General features: G+C 42.8%; 1 protein-coding gene across 2 annotated transcripts in view; it reads right to left on the reverse strand.

The window, feature by feature from the left end:
* Window positions 1–22,578, reverse strand: part of FBXL17 (F-box and leucine rich repeat protein 17) — a 1,859,129-nt gene that overhangs the window by 1,655,554 nt on the left and 180,997 nt on the right. For both annotated transcript variants that reach the window (XM_086961002.1, XM_086961003.1), the window contains exon 4: window positions 19,274–19,405. In XM_086961002.1, the coding sequence (XP_086817128.1) occupies window positions 19,274–19,405 (132 nt within the window). The remainder of the gene's footprint in view (window positions 1–19,273; window positions 19,406–22,578) is intronic.

Raw genomic sequence — 22,578 nt, forward strand, 5'->3', positions numbered from 1 at the left:
CTAGGATATTAGCCTATCCAGTCTGAGCCGTCACTTATGACTAGTGCAGCTGGTCAGGGAAACCTGTATGGGGTAAGTAGGTCTTGTATTGGCAAGGTTGCTTTGTGTTTTTGTAGTTTCATGACTAATCTGGTGATGCCACTAATATTGGCAAAGAAAGCACTCTTCACGTCACCGCTGTTATTTTAAAGCTTTAAAACAGTATGATCTGGAAATCGAGCAGCCATGAGGGCAACATGAAAGGATTGATTCTCTAGTTTTAATGTAATTTAGCAAGCCTCTTTGGAAAAAAGCATACAACACAAATTCAAAAAGCCATTGAATGAATCAGAATGGCAATTTGTATGTTTTGAGATCTGAGAGTACAAACGGGAGTGCTGTCACTGTGACATATTGGTAAATCTGCTCCACTCCAAACCTATGCTTTGATCAAGCAACTTGTGATAAAGTGCTTGTTTTCCACGCTCATCCCCATTTTTGTGGATTGATGCTGCTGCTGGTTTTTATTCTGTGCACTGAGACACTGCTAACCAGATCCGAGTACATCTAAACCAACTCCTAAAACATGTAAATTGGCTCACAAATAATTGGTATAATTAACGGTCCTAGTCATTAGTATATAGTGTCCAGAGTACACCTATTTTATGGAAAGCAAATTGTCACCTATTGACTACAGCACTACTGTGCCTGCCAGTAGTGTGACCAGGCAAACATGACTCCAGGCCTGCCATAGCAGCTCGGAAGCTGCAGTTTAAAACTGCAACCCAACCTGTCAAAATTAACCCTTTTTGACAAGAGAAAACCTTCATTTTAAATCGTCCACTTATGATAGACTTGTACACAACAAGGCAGGGTGCACGGCATTAAAAAAGAAGGACATGTACACATTTAAAGTTAACATGTCCTTACAGTGAATAGCACCAAAAAGCTATTTTTAGTGTAGCATTGCTGTATGTTCCGTAGAGAAGTAATAGGATGCACTGTTACATTTAATAATGGTATCTGTGGTTAGGAAATACCTGGAAAATGCATTTTGTGACTCTTCGAAATATTTTGTAAACTTTACTTCACTGGCAAAGTCAGATTTTTTTTTATTATTAAGGAAAATGTACTTTAAGGGTTATCTTTTCCGTGCCTAAACCCTCTGGAGGCTAATTTGCATTGAGCTACAGCTCTCTGGTTGCTCAAACCCTGAATAAGGTGTAAAAACTGCTGCCAGAGCAGAGACAAAGGCCTGCATGTGGGGAGGTGCTTCTGCTCCTCTGGCAGGATTACCAAATGTGGGCAGTGCCCAGGAACTTTCTTTTTTTCTTTTTTAAAACATACTTAATGGATTTTTCCATTATTTTTCAAGTTGACAGAAACATATGCATGCATAGTGAAGTTTTGCATACATTGAAGGTAACGTCATACTTTATATATCATACAATCTATAGTCTATGAACATCATTTGTCACTACACATCTTGATACAGGATATATTACATGTGCCTTCAAACAGTGGTGCCTGATAAACGAGGTTACATACGAGTGTAATTATAAGAACAAACCTACATAACATCTGAACTTTCCTATCCCCCCACCCCTCCTGTCTGGCTCTACCCCAATTAGAACTCTCAGCCATACAATCTACCCAGGTGACCACCTTGTGCCCATATTGACATGTGTATAAAATTGGGTTTAGAGAACCCTACTGCATGTGTGCATTTATTATGGGATCGGCAGTAACGGGGAAGGTGGCATTGGCGGATAATTTCCATGATATTCATCAGCTATTCTAGGCACAGGCGCAGGTTCTAGGGCCTTAAGTGCCTCCATTAGTAGGTTCCATTCCATTGAGATGAGGGTCTTGCGTAGGCCTCGGGCCTCCTCGCGTCTAATGGCAGCGCTCTCTGCACTACCCCAGCTTGTCACCTCTCCATGGCAAATATAAATTGAAGGGGCACTCGCTAACTTCAACTGCATGGTGATAGCGTGCTTAGCAATAAGTACCGCCAAGTCAATGAAATGGATTTGCACCTTCTGCGATTTAGGGCGGTGGCGGCGATGTGCCCAGGAAATTCATAGGGGCCTCCCCTGTCACAAGCAGATGTCAGATGACATCTAGACATGCCCCTTCTTTGTTCCCCAGTCAATCAGGCTCCAATCCCAGTGTTAAAGGAGAGGCCCCGAGAACTGGTTTTAAAATGACCACAGAGGAGGGGTTGCTCATTTTCCTGGCTACGCCTCTGGGTTGGGCACACAGGCACTGCACAAAGGGACAAGGGTTTTACATCTTGGATTTAGCAGAGACGGCACCGGAGAATTGTTTGCAGTATGGTACACAAGAACTGCTGCAAAAGGGGGTAGAAGTACCCTAGGGAACTTTTTTTGTTAGGGAGTGCCCAGGCAGTACCTTCACCCACAAGCTAATGCCAGGAATATAATGTAGCATTCCCTGGCACCCTCCTCAAAACACTCTTGACTAGTGGAAGAACAGATAAAGGACTTCACCTGCTGTTTGAGACCTGTGAGGAGAACTGAAGGGCTGGACCTGCTCCTACTTGTGCCCAGGACAAAGAAGTGGACTTCAAAGATCAGTTGAGTAACCTCCTGTATTGCAACAGGGGCATAAAAAGCAGCAAGAGCCCTTTTCCCTGAAGAACCCAGCTGACCAGTCCCAACTGAACCCGACCTGGTCCCTGCTGGTGGCCTTCGCTGGAGTGAGTCCTGACCGCCAAGTGCTGTTCCTGAGGTCCTGGCACCCTTGGTTGTGAAAAATTGAATTGCTCTTAACAACCAGGGCAAAACCTGGTACTTAGAAATCTTTTTGGTTAATCCCCTGCATGCTTCAGACAGCCCCCGAATCCCGCCCACTATTTAAATCGCCCGCACAGGGCCGAAGTGTGCGCAGCACGCGAGGGGTTAAAGACCATCGGAGGACTGGGACAAACCTGCAAAACCGATCCAACCAAGGCGTGTTGCCGATGGGCTGAACATTCAGGGTTTCCCCATTCGGAGATTTTACCAACAGCAAATTCGATTCAGCGGGACCCCCCGAAGAATATATCCGACCTTGTGGAGCCCTTTTTGGCTAGTCTTGCTCGATTGGAGGAATTCAAGCTTTAAAAAGGAGACCAAGTCCATAGGTAGCAATCTTGACTGGGCAAAGGCATCAAAAGTATCTCGCCGGAAAGAGGACATCCCTGAATGTGAAATTAGACTTTTCCAGCGCAAAGCTTTTCCCACCAAAACCAACGGCTTCATTTGGACCTAGTCAAAAGGCTATCTGACGTTGTAGAGCCCTTTTCGGACATAGCCTGCTGCCTTGCTTCGCTGAAGAAATTTGACTTCCAGAAAAAGACCAAGTCTCAAAATAAAACCTCCAACTAGGTGTGCAGTTAACCTGTGCTCCATCGCAGATGGCCAGAATACGTGAATAGATCCTGGTCTACAGCGACCATGGACGCTTTGCGCTTTTTGTTGCTATTTTTTCTTAATACTTTAAAAATTCATATCTCCAGTTCTCCTTACTGGATATTTCTTTACTTTGGTGTCATTTTGTTCATTAAAGTATTCTCTATGTTATAACTTGGAGTGCAAATTTTGCTTAAGTTGTGTTTTTGACTTTTTAATTTTTTTGTTATTTTTAAATGTTTTACACATTATCTGCAGTTAAATCTGGCTGCTCTGTGCCATACCTACCAGGGACCGGGTTTCAGGATTAAATAATTGAAACCTTTAACTCAACCTAAAAAGATAGAGACCTTATTATTTAAAGTGGACTACCATCCACCCCAATTAATAATTCACTTTCTCACACTGGTGTTCAGCATTTGCATCCAGAACTGATGTTTAGCAGTACCATCCAGCTATTACATTTGTAAATTAAAAATCCCTAAATTGCACTCAGAGCAAAAATAGATTTTTGAGATTTAATTGGCATCAGGGCTTTGACAGGGTCAATTTAGATTTTTTTCAAATTACTTTTTTACTCCAATTTATGTACCATTCAAAGTGTAAGGGACATGGAGTTGGAACAGGCTACCTTGGCTATTATCACAGTGGTAGATTTGAAGGCACTGTACAGAGAAAGGAAAGGAAAATGAAGATAGGCACAAATGACAGGAAGACATATTATGAAAAGGCCCTCAAGGCCTAGGAATAAACCTGCCAAGCACAGAGTCCCTATAGAGTTGAAGAGATTTACGAAACAACTGATCAGTGCTAAAGTGCATATGCACTTCCTGTAAATTGTTATGATGAATTGATGTTTTCATGATTGGCTGTTTGATTTACTGATAAGTCCCCTGTACAATGCACTGTATGTGCCAATGGCCTGTAAATCACATGCTGCTAGTAGGCCTGCAGCAATGATTGTGCCACCCACACAAGCAGCCTTGCAAAGGGTTCTCGGACCTGCCATTGCAGTGTCTGTGTGCAGTTTAGTACAGCCATGTTGACCTGGCAACAGCACCCACTTGCCAGGCCCTAACCTTCCCTTTTCTTACATGTGAGTCACCCCTAAAGTAGGCCTCAGGTACCCCCATGAGCAGGGTGCAGTGTATGTTAGAGGTAGGACATTCCCTGATGTGTGTGGCATGTCTTGCTCGTGAAATGCCGCCAATTTCATTTTTCACAATTGAAAGGCTATCTGTCCCATAGGATAGAATGAGGAGTTTACTTATAACATCTTATAAGTATAACTGAGAACAAGATTGGAAAATGGAGTTTAGTATGCCTGAACTCAGAATCTAATGATGCATCTTTTAGTAATGATGATTTTCATATTCTGTTTTTGAAAATACCACTGTTATAAAGAAGGTATTTTCTTGCTTAGCCATCCTGTGCGCCTGTGCTGGGTTAGGTATTGACAGTCTGGTTTTGGAGTGACAAGGGCTGGGGATGTGCATTCACTGTAGATATTCACTGGGTGGCGTGGGGGGGGGGGAATCTGGGTCGAGGTGTGGCCTGCCTTTACAGGATGAGCCAGGGCTGTGCTGAATAGACCTGGGCTGCATTTAGAATAGGGGGGGAGAAGATTTCATTTACACCTGAATAGGCCTGGTCTGCTTTGGACAATGCTGTCTCTACCTCCTGCCGGGAAGCTGCACCAGAGAGGACAGAACTAGTTTTGACTACGCACAGAGCCTCTCTGACACCAGAGAACAAAGAGAAAAGGACGATAAATGCTGGGGTCCAGACCCCTGAACTTTAGATCACTTTAGGAATTCAAGCCAAACCCCTGCCAAGGAGAAGAGCTGGGAGAATCTGGAGGAGAAGAACTGCTCCTTTGCAGAGTGCTGTCTGGTGATGGCCTGCAGTAGCTGTTTCTGCCATGTAGAGGAACTGGTTGTGTATCCTGCTTGACAAAGTATCTCCGAGGGCATGAGGTAGAGCTTGCCCCCTGTTCAAGATGTCTCTGGAATCGCAAAAACTTCACCATTCTTCTGTGCGCCATCTCTGCTGGTTTTAGTCGCTGCAGAAGAAAAGAGCAGCCGATTCTGTCACCGTATCCGTCGCTGGTTCGTTGTTCTAAAGGCACCGCTGCACTTCGCACTACAGCCTTGGTTACAAGGACGCTGCTGGGCGACCATCACTGAGCAGTTGCTTGCACCGCGTCCTGTGGGGACCACACTCTGCACCGCCCGCTTCACTCTGCCCGGACGACACCGACACTGTTGCTGCCTGACCCGAACATCGACTGTCTCCGTCATCTGTACTGTGACCTGCCAGCACCTTATCGAACACTGCCTCACTCTGCATTGTAAGCCTTGGCCTCATCGATGGCGTTGGAGGACCGTCACCCAGCCGCTACCTGCACAGCGCCGTGAGGGCACCGCATGCTGCACCACTTCCACTTCACATCGCAATCGATATGTATTGCAAATTCATCCTGTGCCTGGGCACACCCCAACTATTTGCTGAATGGTACTGGTGGTAACGGAATCTGACTGACCCTGGGCTCTGCCTAACCAGGGCCAGGGCCAGTGCAATGCTGAAGGAGACACATTTAGAAGACAGGGAAAACACCTACATACACTAGGGTACACTATGGTATCTGGTACCCCTGTGATTGGCATCACCTACCCCTAGGGCTCTAGTACATATTAAAGAAGGGGAGAGTGAAACTCATATCAGTCCCTAGTGTAAATAGGGCATGGCAGTTTAGGGGCCAGCAGCTTTTCTGCACTTGCAAGTGGGCACTGCTGAAGCCTGAGGGCATTTTAAATGTAGCACTGGGTAGCAGGACTGCTTTTAAAAGTAAATTGTCCTCAAACTCGACTTTGGGGTTTGGGGCACTAACAAATGGATAACATACAATGTTGTGGCATATTAGGAACCGACAAAAACCAAAACAGTTAGAAAGAGGGTCCAAGGGATATATAGTTTAAAGACCCACACCTGATATTATCCCCAGCTCCTACTTAATGTACAACACACGAAACACAGGGGGTCTACCAGCTAAATTCTAAAGCTGCACTGTCGTGATCGAGTCCACAGGATCTCAGAGTGTATGTATCACATAGAGACAGCGTATTTCTGAAAAAAGGGAGAGAGGGGTGAACACTACATGCATAGAAGAGACTGGTAAATCATAGGTTATTCGTATATGGCTGACTAATCCAAAACAATTAGTATAGGGTTTCCATCAAATAGACTCAATGATCAGTCCTATCATTTGGCCAAACCCTGGTGCATATTAGGCTGGTCCCCTGATCATTGGGACAAACAGCACTGCACCTTATTGCCGTTTTAGGATTTGGTCCACCAAAATAAACAAACCGTCCATGATGACTAATCTTTTAATGGTAAAGTAAACAAGTGCAACAGGAAAATTAGTGACTTAAAATAGGATGGAATGTCCTCCTTCTAACAACTTTATTCTGCGGACAAGACACGCCTCCGAATTATTGGGCACGATCACGACAGTGCAGCTTTAGAATTTAGCTGGTAGACCCCCTGTGTTTCGTGCATATTAGGAACCCCCAGGGTCTCCCTTAGGTGTCCCATGGGTGGGGGCTCAGGTATTTATAAGGCAGACCGTTATAAAGTGAGCTTGATATGCCCTGGGTTAAGTGAAATTTCACATTTCACTCCCCACATTGTGCTAAAGGGCTGCCCAATCGACTTTGATGCTAGGAGCACTGTGGAGCGAGGATCTGGAATATTTCTACAGATTCAGAAACCCTAAAGTCTCACCTAGTTGTCCCATGGGGTAGGGGTCCAGTAGATATAAGTGAAGTACTTATAAAATATGTTTTTGTAAGTCCTGGTGCTGGAGAAATGGCCCAAGTAATTTTTCCATTGCAAATCCCCTGCCACATAGGTTAACATGGCAGGAAGTTTTTAACTAATAACTGTTGATCGGAGAAGGCTAAAAATAAAATTCAAAGACTTCCCAGAATGGTATGATAAACTCAAGAATATTATATTGTTAAATTTCTCCTCAAATGCACATACAAGAAGTTCTAAGACTTTCTTGTTTGTAAGACCAGATTCAGCCTTTCAGTGGTCTGTCCTGATTGGTCAGGGTTAAGTGGATTAGCAGGCTGCCTGAAGAGGTGATAAAGAGCCCCTGAGGTTAACCAGCTCTGCTGGGAGGGCAGTGTGCTGCTACACAGGAATGCCAGAGCAAGGGGAGGAGTCGTAAACCGTGGTCTTCAAAGAGAAGTGGAGGCCTTAATGTCATTTACAAACCTAAACTTTTCATCTCAGCCAGAGCTAGGCTTATGGAAGGAATGCACAGATGCAAGGGGGAGAGTTTATGAAAAGTAGCCATTCTAGGGGTGTGTTTAGCCAGCTCTTTCCTCCCTGCTGGAAAATCAGCCATTATGAATTTGGAGGATTTGGTGCACTCTGGGACAAAATAATGCCACACTCTACAGGATGTGGTCATATTCTTGGGGAGTTGCACTGCTCCCATTGGTCAGCAGTGACCCCCTGTTTGACCCAGAGAACTTGGAATAAGTATCTGAGAGGGGTACAGTCTCTCAGATCTGCTGCTTGAAACTTAAGGAAGACAGACGTTGCCATGCTGAGAAGTTGGGTTGCAAATTCTAAGTCCTGCCCTCTGAAGACTGCACCAGCTGAAACTACAGCCCTGTGGATTACCTTGCTGTAAAAGAACTAACAAGTGGGCTCCCTGCACGCCACAGGTTAAAAGAGTTCACCTGGACCATCACCAAGGGTCCTAAACCTGGAGAAATACCAGTGGATTTGTAAGGGTTTTGTCTAAGTGGATTGTGGGAACTGAAGTTTTCAACTTTCAAGGACCATCTTGAAGCTTCCAGACCCTTGGAGTGAGTTCGAGACACTTTGAGACACTTTGAGGAACTTCAGGAAGAAGTTCCAGAAGTTTGGATAACTTTGGAGCAACTTTGAAAAAAATGCTCCATAAGGGGACCGACTCAACCTGGCCAGACAAGCCACCTGCCTTCCAGGGCCGGATTGGGAACCAAACCAGGCCCTGGCAAAGTGCTTGGCCGGCCCAACGGGATGTTGGGGGTGCGGCCGAGCTGTTTGCCAGGGCACCCACCCTGGCGGCCCACCGGGGAAACGCCCGGTGCCCGCTACAGCCAGTCTGGCCCTGCTGCCTTCAACCGCGACCCGGCCAAGCCATCCAGGTTCGTCCAGCTCCTTCAGTTTCATGTATTGAAAGGGAGGAGAAGAAATCCAAGGCCGGCGAACCCTCACCGAATCCGGCCTGGTGAAGAGCATCTAGGGACCCCGCGAGAAAAAGCTTTGTAAGCGTTTTTAAGTCCAAACGAAGAAAAGGTGACCGGGAGCAACCGCAATTTTTGGTCATGTTGGTTTAGATAAAGTGTTGCTTATATTTCTAAATAGTGTGGTGTCCATTTGTAGTGTCTTCACAGTGTTACTGTATGCATGCACTAATGCTTTACACACTGCCTCTGAGATAAGCCTGTCTGCTCGAGCCAAGCTACCAAGGGGGGAGAAGGGGTTATTTTAGAAGTGTATCCCACTTACCCTGACTAGGAGGAAGGGCCCCTACTTGGACAAAGGTGACAACTGGAGTTCCCCATTTCTAACACTAAGAAGAGCCTGAGGTCAGGTATGGAATGGGAGTTTGGGACCCACTCCTTTCGATAGGTGCAGGGAAGGAAGCATTTGGACTGGGCTGGCAGGAGGAAAGATTGAACAGGTTGGAAAGGTAGCAATCTAAAAATAGGTGGGTGTCCGTAAGGCTGTAAGACTGCAATGTTTTTATCTTCATACAATTGGCACTGGTGGAAGGTAGGAAAACAGAAACATCAATATGCAACCACTCCATTGTGAAGTGGGCAGAGAAGTCTGCAAAGTGGTAACGCTATGGCCAGCAGTTGGGTTTGGACAACAACAAGGTGGCTGTAGTATGGAAAGGAACTGGTATTATGAGATTGGTGAACGTCTGCCAATGTTCTGGGATTTGAGGCAGAGCAGACCAAGGCCTGACTTGGTAGTGGTACACTTGGAGGAGAATGATTTAGTGCAGTTGCCTAGGCTGGGGCTATTGAAGGTAATGAAGAAATACCTGTTGGTGGTGAAGGACAGATGGGAGATGATACATGTCATGTGTGCAAGGTTATTACCCAAAGCAAGTTTGGAGAGTAGTAAGGAGGCCAGCGGCCACTCACAAGGCAAGGAAGGAGGTGAGAGATAGCCAGTTTCTGAAAGGCAGGAAGTATGCGAGTGTTCAACCATTCAGTCATAGTCTACAAGTTAACAAAGTTTAAGCCACATGGGATACACTTGTCAGTACTCGGAAACAAGACATATATGGTGACTGTGACGGGAGTATTGGAGGAATGGCCGAAGGACAGGGGTGAGAATAAGACAAAAGGGGATCAGAATGAACACCTCGGGGAAGGTTATTATGGTGGCGCAAAACAGAGCTCAGAAGAAGGCGGGAAAAGTAATCAAAAGTTTAAGAGTTAGTGGAGGAGAGATATCATGCCAATATAAAGGTCTGGCCTCCTGAACCAGAGTGGACAGGCAGGAGAAGAGAAAGATGTTGCAAGAATGGAAAGTCAAATGAGTTTTGTTGTTAAAGTGTATTTGCAATCATGTTACATTGCTGAGGAGGGACACACTGACGGGTGGGTGATTAGGGGTGAGGGGAAATGAAGTTAGGAAGTTATTGATACATTATGTTTGGAAAGCTGAGAGTGTATGGCTAAACTGAAGGTTCAGATACAAGCCCGAGGTAACAACGGAAAGAGCGTGGCCTCAGTGTCCTGAGCGAGCGCCAGGCGAGGTGAGGTCTTCTCCCCTTCAAATACGGGATATTTCATGTCATTACAATATGAGACTGCCTAAAAGTTAAGATATACTGGTAGGTCTACATATTCCTTTTTCTGTTATCAACTATCATTCACTGTTGCAGTAGTGTACAGCATGGGTCCTGATGAAAGCCTGTAAGGGCTGAAACATGTCGACCATTTAATATCTATGTTGGATAGTAATTTTTTCATACTATCTCTGTTTTTATCCATGCCATTGTGATGGTCACATCTAATAAAGTACCTTTAGACATCACGACAGGTATTTTTATAAAACCACCCTTTTTTCCTTTGTTTCACTTGTTACAAACACTGCAACCTGTACCCCTAGCTTACTACTTCTACCCACTGGCTGTCAATCTAACTGGAGGATCCGTTACTAACACCTCTCAAAACATTCTAATTGAGGTACCTAGCGGATACCAGTCTCCTTTTCAAAAAACCCAGATGACGAAATTCCGCCAATGGGTGGGCTGATGGGTACTCGTCTTTTCCTTTTCTTGTTCTCTCCTACGGTATTCTCTCTTTAGACACTACAATTGAGTGCTAACTATCAGATTCTTTAAGACCCCTGGTATCTTTCTTGTGTTATTATATTGGTCAGTTGGGGGACAAGATACATGTAGGTCTATAAATATCACTTCTCCTTGGACCCCACTCACATTCTGTTCGTAGTAAGACATAAGCCCTTCAAGTCTGGTGTCTCTGGAATCACAATTTTAAATCCAAACTTATAAGTCCTATTTTAAATTACAACTCTGAAAATGCCACTTTTAGAAAGTTGGAATCTTCTTGCTTTAGCTATTGGTAACTGTGTCCTGGTCTATGATCACATGACTGGGTGTAGTTGGCAGTTGGGCTTTGTGTTTTCCTCTTAGACAACCACACACAATGGGAGCTTAGGTGTGTCTCAATGGGCCATCTCTGGCAGGATGGGAAGGAGAAGTTAGACACAGTCACACTTACACCCGAATAGGCTGTGTCCACACACAAAGTGCTGCATACCCCCTGTAGTGGGTCTGGAGCCAGGGTTGAAAGGAAGGACGTCTGAACACTTCAAAGGCATGTCTTTGAAGTCTCCCCCACATCAATGCACCACTTGGTATTAGTACTGGACTTTGACAACACTGCTTCAGTACACTTCTGGAACTGTGGACAGGAGGAAGGAATGCTGTGCTGTTGACAGACTGACACTCTGATGGCCTGCTGCTCTACTAAACTCCTGCCTGCTGTCCTCACCTGCTAGCCTGCTGCCCCCCTGCCTGGGTGAGAAGGACTGGACTTGCATCACTCAAAGGGCTAACCGGCTGGCCTCCTGATCTAATCCTCAGGGACAAAACAGGCTTCCAAATCCTGCACCTAGGCCCTGCCACCTGTAAGTCTACCGTGCCAAATCGTTGCATCCCAGTCCTGGACCCTTGGAAGTGGGCCTAAAGGGCTTGCCAGTAGAACATACACATTGTTCTCTGCTGAGAGACGCATCCCCAAGTAGAATCACAGCTACGCAGCTAATGTGTGGATTGAACCCATCGCAAAAAAACTTGCATGCCTGCTACCTCCCGCATCTCGGGACAGACGCATCCCCTTCAGAACCACCACTGCATGACACTTTTCATGGCACAAGCCCCTGGCATCCCTTATCGACAGCAGCCTCGACGACGACGCAGAAACTTCGCACTGCATTGCAATACTCATGACATGTTCTATGACATCATTGACTACATGACTGATGACATATAAAATGACATTACTGAGCAGGACGACACTGCAAATTATAGTTACTTGAGGAGGTAACTATAATTGCTGAAATTCAGAGTGTTTTTGAGTTTAAAATGTTTTGTTTTAACTCACATTTTCACTTAACTATAACTTCACTTTAACCTTTTTTCTTTCAGATGTGTATGTATATATATATATATATATATATATATATATATATATATCTCCACACAAACACCCAGCGTTCGCTTTCAATGGTCTCCGAAAGTAAAGAACACAGGAGCCGTGGCCTCGATAAGTGATGCAGTTTTAATGCAAATACAAATACAACGTCCGACGCGTTTCGGAGTAAGCCTACTCCTTCATCACGGGCTTACTCCGAAACGCGTCGGACGTTGTATTTGCATTAAAACTGCATCACTTATCGAGGCCACGGCTCCTGTGTTCTTTACTTTCGGAGACCATTGAAAGCGAACGCTGGGTGTTTGTGTGGATTTAAAGGGGGTGGCTACCCCTGCCGTGAGCCCGCCGACACAGAGGCAAAGGACCAGCCACAATCCTGTGTTTATATATATATATATATATATATATATATATATATATATATATATATATATATATATATATATATATATTGTACATTAATGTCATTTTCAGAGTGGCTATTACCATTTTAGATGGTTATGGCTGTTACTGAAATTCTCAACATGCAAAACATATAGTATCATCAGGAAAACCAAAGTTGGTGGAAGTGGAAAAGGTTTTTAATAATTACTTGAGGTATGTGATCCCAATTTACAATCTGAAAAAAAGAGTCAATGTTATTACATTGTTTAAGTGCGGAAAGCCATGAGAGGTTTGAAAACTTACCTAATTGGTCAGAAGGCAATGGGGACATTTCTCAAATAATGAAAAATCTTGAAATTGTTATAAAAAAAAGAATCACTTTGTACCACAGATTTCCACAATGCTTGAACGTTAATATTTTGGCAAGAGAAAACAAACAGAAGTGGAGTCCGTTGAATACTATTTGGCAGCATTCTGTAAACGAACCTCTACTTGTAACTTTGGTGACAATGTTGAAGAAAGAATCAAGGACCAGTTTATGCTTATACTTAAAGAATGAATAAAATCAGGGAAGACCTCTGGGTCAAGGAGAACCCTACATTTAATGAAGTTCTTACTATAGCCGAAAGAGGTGAACACTCCTTAGCTTTGCTAGAGAAACTACTAAATAATAAGAAGTTGCACTGACAATACAAACAATAGTTACCAAGTCTGAAAATCAAATAAAAACTGTTAACACATCTAAGTTCAGAGGTTCTTGTTTTCATTTTGAACATCCTGGGCACATGGTCAATTACAAAGACTGTCCAGCCTTAAAAATTGTATCAAAGTATTGTGTTCAGAGAGGTCACTGTACCAAATCTTGCAGGACTAATCACACGAAAGATATTTGAAATTTCTTCTAAGTTAGAGGAAACTGTTCTTCAAGCAGTTGAGGGTATGAATTGAGTTTTTAAACAACACTGAACATCTAATGTGATTTCACTAAATGGTGCAACATTTTAATGACGATAGATTCAGGTGCTCTTCTATCTTAAATATCAGACACGAACTATAAACCATATTTCATAGGAAAAGTGGATTTATTAAAAGCAGATGGCATACCTTATAATTAGGGCTCCCGGTTTTATGGTATTTCTTTTTTTGCCATTTCGGTCTGTATTTATCTATATTTATTTTTTGGGCATTTTATCTGTATTTATCCACATTTATTTTTGTCACAGGCAAAAGTCGACGCTGCATCTATGTATTTTTCCACTTTTATTTAAATTGAAAATACATACATGCACTCGGTTGTTATAATGTCAACACTATACATTCATCTGCAAAAAGTCTCCTTCTTCTGTGATTTCAGTTCTAGTTCACCCTTCACTGGCTAATTCATAATTTCTTTGAACCACTCTCTAACTAATTCTTGTCCTTCTGTGCTTCGGGCACACTGCTATGACACCTTCACACCCCTCCTCCCATTTTCTAGGAGGAGCTGCACATTTATTGCTCGGAGTATGTGCTAGGCACATTTCAGTTGATCTGATTCTAATGTATACCTGTCTTTGTTCTCCACCCTCTCTGCACTTCTGGTCTCTCTTTTCCCTCCTGCTCAGTTGCCCATTTACAGAATCTGAGGGAGTGGAAAAAATCCTATTTAACATCATCAAGCGGATTGCTGTGCAATTAACGCAAGTTTGTTGTTTTAATAGATGTGTCTTTACTGCATCACAAATGCAGTAGTGCCGCATCTCAGTACGTAAAACCCGTGCATCTAAGCACTAGCCAAAATTTGATGTTAACTTCACACCTTTATATATGGAACACACTGTTAACATATATAATTCTCGCTATTAACCATACCATTCCATACCATACCAAGACAATTTCATAATTACAGGTTGCAGTATTTAAATGAACGAATCCTGGTATCTAAAAAAACCTGACACCCTTAAAACGCGAAAGTTATTTGACTCACCTAATTGTTCTAAGCTATGGCCTAAGGAATTTATTAAACAAGTTCACAAAGCGACGGGTATTTCCCCTATCTTTTCAGGAAGATTATATTCCCCAGAAATCCTTTCAGTAATTGTAGGCAGTAGCAAGATATCAGAGGAAGTGATGAGTTAACAACCATTGGTACCTGCAGAGGCGAGAGGCGGGATGTCTGGTACTAATGCTGGAGAGACGCTGCTGTGATTTCGGGGCAGAAGATGCACACTTTATCCGCTGAGTTCAGTCTGCATGCACTGCTGGTGGTGCTAAATATAGGCTCGGAGATGAGACAAAGGATGAAAGAGTCCAGTCTGCCGTCCCAGTACAGACCTTCTCCTGAGTTTGATCTATGCCAAACTGACAAGATGATTTAATGCTGGAACTACAGGGAAAGGGAAAGGTCGGAGGACTGTCTGAGAGATAACACATTGGCTGGAGTTCTCAGGCCTGACTACTGTGCAGAGGGGGCCCCCTGCAGCTCGGGGGCGTTAAGCAACTGATTTCAGGTATAAACGTGAGATAAGCTGCTAAGTGGCACCGTTGACTAGAGAGTCGTGCTTGTGCCATTTAAAGTCACACAGCACCTGCTTAAAGACTCAAGCTGTGACAGGACACAAACTTCAGCGATCCCCCAGAAGAGGCAGGAAGTGTCGAGGTCAAGAGGTGACAGGCAGGACACTGGCCTCCTCATGTAATAATTTAACTCGGCACAGGGCGGCAGATAACTCTTGGGGGCCGGGCGGGCTGGAAATTGAGATTTATGAAGTGTGTCAAAGGAGGTAAATACCTTGACACTAATTTACATCACGGAGCGAGGGCCATTAAAGGGACAAACAGAATTGAGCCACCATGACTGCTCCCGCAGCAGCAGTTGTTATTTTCCCGTTTTTATATATAAATACAGACAAAGGAAAACTTGTTTTCCGTTTGTATTTATATGTAAAAATCCCTTCAAACGGAAAACCGGGAGCCCTACTTATAATCATGGGGATACACTTATAGAACTTCTAGGATATTTTAATGCTAACATTGAATTCAGGGAAAATACTGTTAAGGGTAAAAAGTATATGTACCAGAAAAAGGTGACACGGTTTTAGGCTGGCCATACCAAAAGCTGTTGGTATCTGTCAAGATACCAAATCTATGCCTCAAATTCCAGTACGCAATGTAGACACTATGTTCGAGTCTTTCCTTGAAGAATTTCCTAGGGTATTCTCTTATAAAGTAGTGTGTAATAAAGGGTAGATTCACTGCTTTTGCCTGAAAGAAGAAGTTGAGCCAGTTAGTGCCAAAGTAAGAAATATATCTGCAAGCTTTAAGGAGGAGGTGCAGTCTGAGTCAGATTATTTGTTTGTAGAACAGATTACAGAAGATGCAGACGCTACATAATGGTTTGTGCTAGAGGTGGTAGCCAGAAAGGCTAGTTGTGAGATCAGGTTATGCATTGACCTTAGACAGCTAAACAGGAGGGAAGTGGAAGACAACAAATTTCCACTGCCGAATATCTTGGTAATAGTGAAAATTCTGGCAGGTTTGAAATGTTCATAGCATTAGATCTTACATCCCCAAACCCTCTGGTCTGGTTCAGTGAGGATTCAAAGAACGTAAGCTCATTAATTACATCAGTCAGGGTTCATAGATTTATATGGATGCCCTTTCAGGGATTTTTGTCAATATGAGTAACTCTAAATATCTACTCTCTGACAATGCAGCAATTGTACCCAAGCGATTTGCATTATATCACCCACAGACCAATGGAATGGTACAAAGGTTTAACATGAGCTTGAAGAAAGCTATTCAATTGTCTTAAAGTATTAGTGGAAATTTGGAAGGATGCTGTTTTCAAATAGATGGAGGAATATAGGTTTACACCACATTCTACCACTGGTGCAACATCATTTGAACTCTTTCACAAAAGAAAACCTTGTATTGTGGTCTGTCCTTCATTTCGGTCTCAAAGAGCTGATCCTGGAAGATTTGAGGACATTGAACGTTTCCTGAAGGAACTTAAGGGGCTTGAGAAATGGAATTCCTATTTTGATAAACGGAATGCTGTCATATATGTGATTGTAAAGGTAGGGGATATAGTGAGAGTGAGATTCCCTAAAGCAATAGTTAAATCTTAAGAAAGTAGTCTTCCATTCACAGTGGTCAAGTGTGTAGAGGGTCAGAAATACTGGGGAATGGGTGGATATGAACCTCAGTAGACATGATAGATAAGATAAGAATAATGCACTTGATGTTTTACACGTTTGACGTTTCTTATGCATTTGTGCTACACTCTAATCTTCTTTTTGATTTTTACTGTGGAGTTCTTGTTTGTCAGGCTGCTTATCTTTCTAGACTTGCTGCAGAGTTCCCCTGCATTTATCCTCCAGTGGTTCTGTATTGGAATGTTTTATATTGAATGTGTTGAAGGTTCCTAAGAACAGTTGTACCAAGTGGAGTGACTGTGAAGGTGGCTGGAATTTCTCTGAGGGAATAATTACTCTAAGTTACCTGTACTTTGGTTTGTTTGTGTTTTATCTTTACCAGCGACGCTACACACATATCCACACATTTATTTCTACAGTACATTACAAAGTTCAGAGTTAAGTAGATTACCACAGTATAGAAAATTTGACAGGCAGCAAATTGTGTTTTCCCTTGACATATTGCATGTACCAATTACTTTACGCAGGGATCATTCCAAGTCATTAGGCCTCTTCGATGTTATTTTAAATTACTAAACAAACTTTACCCCTTTGCATCCTGGAAACCAAGCTGTGACAAAGTCCCTGAGGGGGTGAAACACATTGCCGAATAAACTATGCATTGGAGTCGTGTAGTGAGATTCGCTTCAAATTATCCCATGATCGAAAGGGACAATGTTGTTAAACTAAGGCTGCAAACCGGACTCAAGATGTAAGTCGGTCACAATACCAAAACAGGCCTACAATCAGGAAACACTTAAAGACGTCCAATAGTTCATAGAATGATACCAAAACAAGCAAAACAATGTTGTTGTTTAGATTTGCTAATGTGAGTTTGGGTTACACAGCTATTTGAAAGTATTTGGCACAAAAATTTGACTGTGCCAATGCCAATGAATTTAGCAACACAAAAAGATTAACTAATCGAAAAACATCTGAAGACCATAGAAATACACAATTAAACAACTTGATCTGAAGAGATTAACCACACAAACGCTTCATTGTAAGAGCTGCAAGTTAACCACCAAGTAGTAACTGGCCTGCAGCCATTCGAACAATAAATTATCATTGCATGTGGGAAATGTTTCTGCTATTAGTCGTATATTACACTGGAACATACTTAGTTTTGCAATTAATGGAAGACCAGGCTCTTAGCATGTAATTGTTCTGGAGGTTTTATGTATTTTATCGATTTGCTCTTCAGCATTTTATTATAGATTTTAACTGATCTAATACATATTTAATATATGATTGATTCTACTTTTTAATCGCCGTCCATTTTTACAGTAGCATGGAGGTTTTCCTTTTGATCACTTTTGCATGTTTCTGACATATCTGGTTATTAAAACTGTGAAATTTATGAGACTGTCTGCATCTGCATATATGTATTTATTCTAACTGTTTTATGGATGAAGAATCTGAAATATACAGATTTGGTAAGAGTATCCATGTGCTTCCTAGGAATGCAACTTTCCTACTAATAGTAATGTAATCAGCAGACCGGGTCTAATCAATTCCACCTCTCCTTTAGATCAATACATACTTCAACAGTAAAATACAATGCTATGGCACCTTAAGAATTCCCAGTCATAGAATCAATACGTCTGTGCTTCTGTACCCCAGAAAGAAAGATAACAAAGAAGTCTCACTGGAAGATTGTGGAATAAACCCGATGACAGTAACTTCCATTGAAAGAGTTTTTTTCCCCCATCTACACCTGGTCACGCAAATGAGACAAAAAGGTAACAGAATATTCCATAAAGTTCAGCTTAATTGAATATTTGTATGTTCAGTACACAACACACGTCATTTTGGCATTTAGAAAACATGTATCTTTTTTATTAAGATGACAGGATTGTAATAAGCTGGAACACAATTTGGCACGAGTCACTAAGGTACACTTTATTAACATAATAGGAAATACGGTAAACAATGGGTATATATTTTCCAGAATAGTTTGCTTCGTTGGTTGTCTACTATGCCAAAGAGGTACTAGCTACAGAAAAATAAAAAATATCAAAGAAGTGGCATGTAAGCAACCAGCATTACAGATGACAGAGCAGGTTAGAACAATCATTGACAGTTTTATGTAATGAACACTTAATATTCCAACTTACGGAGGCCATATGGGTACACTGGACATACTAAACAAGAGTCCCCGTACCAAAATCATTACTGCAATCAGCAACCAAAAACAAACACCTTATCCAGAATTCACAGCAGTGGTGTAAGCTGACTGACGTGTAAAGAAACTCAAGAATTACACTTGATTGCGGTGATGTGTTATACACATGGTGGGAGTCTAGCGCAGGACCCTGAAGCGATCCTTCTGATTACCACAATATCGCGAATCTGAAAAGTTCAATTCCACACTGGGATAAAAAAAACTTGTCAAAAAGTAGAACTACTATGTTACAAAGTACTGTGAAAACTGAAAGCCCAGAAAGTGAACCGGGTGATTTTATGAGGAAGCAAATGTGCAGGAAGTTATTATTGGACAGCCAGAATAAATCTTGCAAAATATGGATTAGAGGACACAAAAGGCACTTACCAGTTTATTTTCCTGCATATAAATTCTCTGCAACTTACGACAGCCCTTAGCAATCACAACCATTCCTTCATCAGAGATCTTGTAACACTGCCCGAAATGAATGTCCCGCAGCTCTCTGCATTTAGAACCTAACTGTAGGATGAAAATATCAGTCAAATCATTTCACCTCCAGAAGAAATAGCATGCATCAAACAATACAAAGCAATTAGCAACAGGTGAAATGATCATGATTGGATCTGACCTAGCCATACAAAGATCAAGCTGACATGGCTCAAGGCACTTCAACAAACATGCTAGCACAGGAGACAGAATGGAGTCATTGTCTTGTGATAAAAGGAATTTCCTACTTGCAGATGTACAAGAGCTCGGGGAGAGGGCAGAGGATGGTAGATGGTGCCAGCTCTAACCTTAGCTAGTAGGGCTCTCTTCAGGTTACTAGGCAGGAAGGTCAGACACGCCTCAATATTTGCACTGGTTTTTACAATGACATGCAGCAACAGCGTGGGTTTGTGAAGATTCCATTCTTCCCTCATTTGGCCCCTTCTTTCCAAAAAAGGCAAGCGTTTAATATGAGATCGGTCCTCTTTACAAATGGGTGACGGGTGAAAAGCGAAATCGGTCGTAGTCCTTCGAGGCTTTGCTAAACAATAGCAAGTCCAGGCAGTTTCATTCAGTTATCATACCACGAGCAGTCTAAAAAGATCAGAGGATTGAGAGATGAGTGCCGGCTGAGCCATTCAGACCGTCACAGGAGCTTCCCTTGGTCATCAGGATGCAGGAGACCGGAGACCTTACTCCTCGAAGGATATCACATACCAGACGAAGGTTGGGACGGAAAGGAGAGGTCTTCAAAAATGATTTTCCTCTACCGGTAGGGCACCACGATTGCCACAGCCCTGCCCAAAGGTCGCCATGGGCACACATTGGGGTTTATAAATCTCCACAGGAATGGAATAATGGACTTGCTGGGCGAAGATCGACACAGATTTAAAAAAGCAACTAATGCTTGGCTGAACTTCAGGTGACTATGGAAAATATTAGTTACCCTATTTTCAGAGGGGTCGAAGGTCACACCAAGATAGGGGAAAGTAGACTTCTTTCTGTTCCAGGGTATTACTGTCTATAGTAAGAGTGCAAACACATAGACGTTTCTTTCTGCATGATTTAGTAAAGTTGGTTGCCAAATCTAGTTCGGTCATGAACTGTAGGAAAGGCTTCAAGCGGACCAAAGCCATTAGGGTACGGGGTCCAGTAGCACAGCATCATCTGCATGCAAAAGTACAGGAGAGCGTACTGCGTTCATCATGGGCGCATCAGGGCAGACACATCTGAACTTGGTTTACTGATATATATATATATATATATATATATATATATATATATATATATATATATATATATATATATATAAAATGAATAAAAGAGGTGCAAGAGCGCACTCATTCAGGGCGCACTCGTAAAGTAATCTGGAAGTGTTGGATAATTCACTATTTAGAATAAATCGTACCTTGGCACAGAGATCTACATGAACGACAGAAAGAAAATGTACCAGGGTGGCATCCAATGCAAAGTCCAACAGAAGTTACCATAATCTTGCACTGTCAACATTACCAATGCATTAGAGATTCATAAATGGTAGGTACAGTGGGCAGAGTTTGGGAATGGTATATTTACCAATTAACAGATGTAAATTCAAGCACTGCTCTGCTGTTTCCAGCTCCTCCAGAAAGTCATAATGGCATGGGCTCAGGATGTTATTACTCGTAGCCCATTTACTCATCTTGTTAAATTGACCTTCCCTAATATTTTGACTGTAAAATCTATATGCGAGTGGCACCTATAACATTTGGTATCAGTTTGGTTCTCCTTCTTGGACACTGTTAATATGAGTGAGATCGCGCAAGAGGATGGTACATATGTATTAGGAAATTTATTGAAAACACTGGTCAGAAGGCGGCCCTGCGATCTATGTTAGGTTGTACTAGAACCACAGGTATCCTCTCTGGGTCAAGGCTTTAACCGCACGATTCTGTCACATGGCTGCTGTTATTTCGGACAAATGAAAACTAAGTTTAGGGCTCACATAAGAACAACTATAAAAGCCAGTATGCTTGGTTGCAGAGGGGGGAGGGGGTGGGGGGCGGCGATATATGCCAGTAAAATGAGAGACCCAGCGTTCCCCATCAATATGAGTGCTAATTGCAGAGAGGGTAGGTCACCATCTCCAAAAGAATTAACAGCAAACTAAAAAGCCTTAGAATTTTCCTTCCAGGACACAGATGTCAATCTCTCCCAGTTATCTGACTTGATAGCTGCCTTCATACTCTTTAATGCTTATCTGCTGGGACTAACAATGCCCATAACTGCTAATGAGGTTTCCCATGGTTTTGTATCTTCTTATATATGATGATTTGCAAGTCAGGCTGGCCATCCGTAGTTCTTCTTAACATGATGAGTCATCATATACATGCTCCATCAGTCACCATTAACAAACTTCGCTATTGCCATGTTGTTATGTTACGTAGATATATATAGGTGGCTTGTCACCGGAGAAGGTATCCAGGCACTGAGCACTATGTGTTGGTGTGAGAGCTTGGAGGCAGGCTGTCTTAGGAAATCCTGCAAGTTTAGTTGAAAAGCTAGGTCCTCAGCTACGTGTAGAATTCAAGCGTTTGAGGTATGTTGGACCTGTGCTGTGCAGTGCCTTGAATGTGTGGGTGAGAAGTTTGAATTTGCATCATTTCTGGATTGGGATCTAGTGTAGCTCTCTGAGACGTGGTGATGTGGGTGCAGCACGAGATGTTGAGGATGAGTCTGGCAGCAGCTTTCTGGATGGTTTGGACTTGGTGGAGTTGGGGGGATGGAATTATGGCGTAGAGTGTGTTGCATTAGTCTAGTCTGCCCGTGATGAAGGCTTGTGTGAGGGTGAGTCTGGAGTTCTGGGGAGCCACTTGAAGATTTTCCACAGAATTCAAAGGATGTGTGTTAGACCCGTCTGCTTCCGAGAGTCCCCTCACCACTATGATTTCTTTTGTTCCCCTGTACCTCCCAAAATTTGTCGCTTTTCTTTGTCTACCAGGACCTTTTGTGTGCTGTTTCATGGGGCTGGATGTTCCTTGACACCCAGTTGTTCACAAGGTTTTTGGCACCTATTTACAAGGAACCTGTGACATTATAGACTGGGATTGGCAACCTGTATGAATGGCCTCAAAATGGTGGCCATCCATTTTCCTCATGCGAGTGACTCCCCTTGGAGCCTCCATGAACCTTGACCTTTGAAGGTTTTGGCACCCTTTTACTTGGCG

This window comes from Lissotriton vulgaris, chromosome 3_1 (assembly GCF_964263255.1).
Source record: "Lissotriton vulgaris chromosome 3_1, aLisVul1.2, whole genome shotgun sequence".
Lineage (NCBI taxonomy): Eukaryota > Metazoa > Chordata > Amphibia > Caudata > Salamandridae > Lissotriton > Lissotriton vulgaris.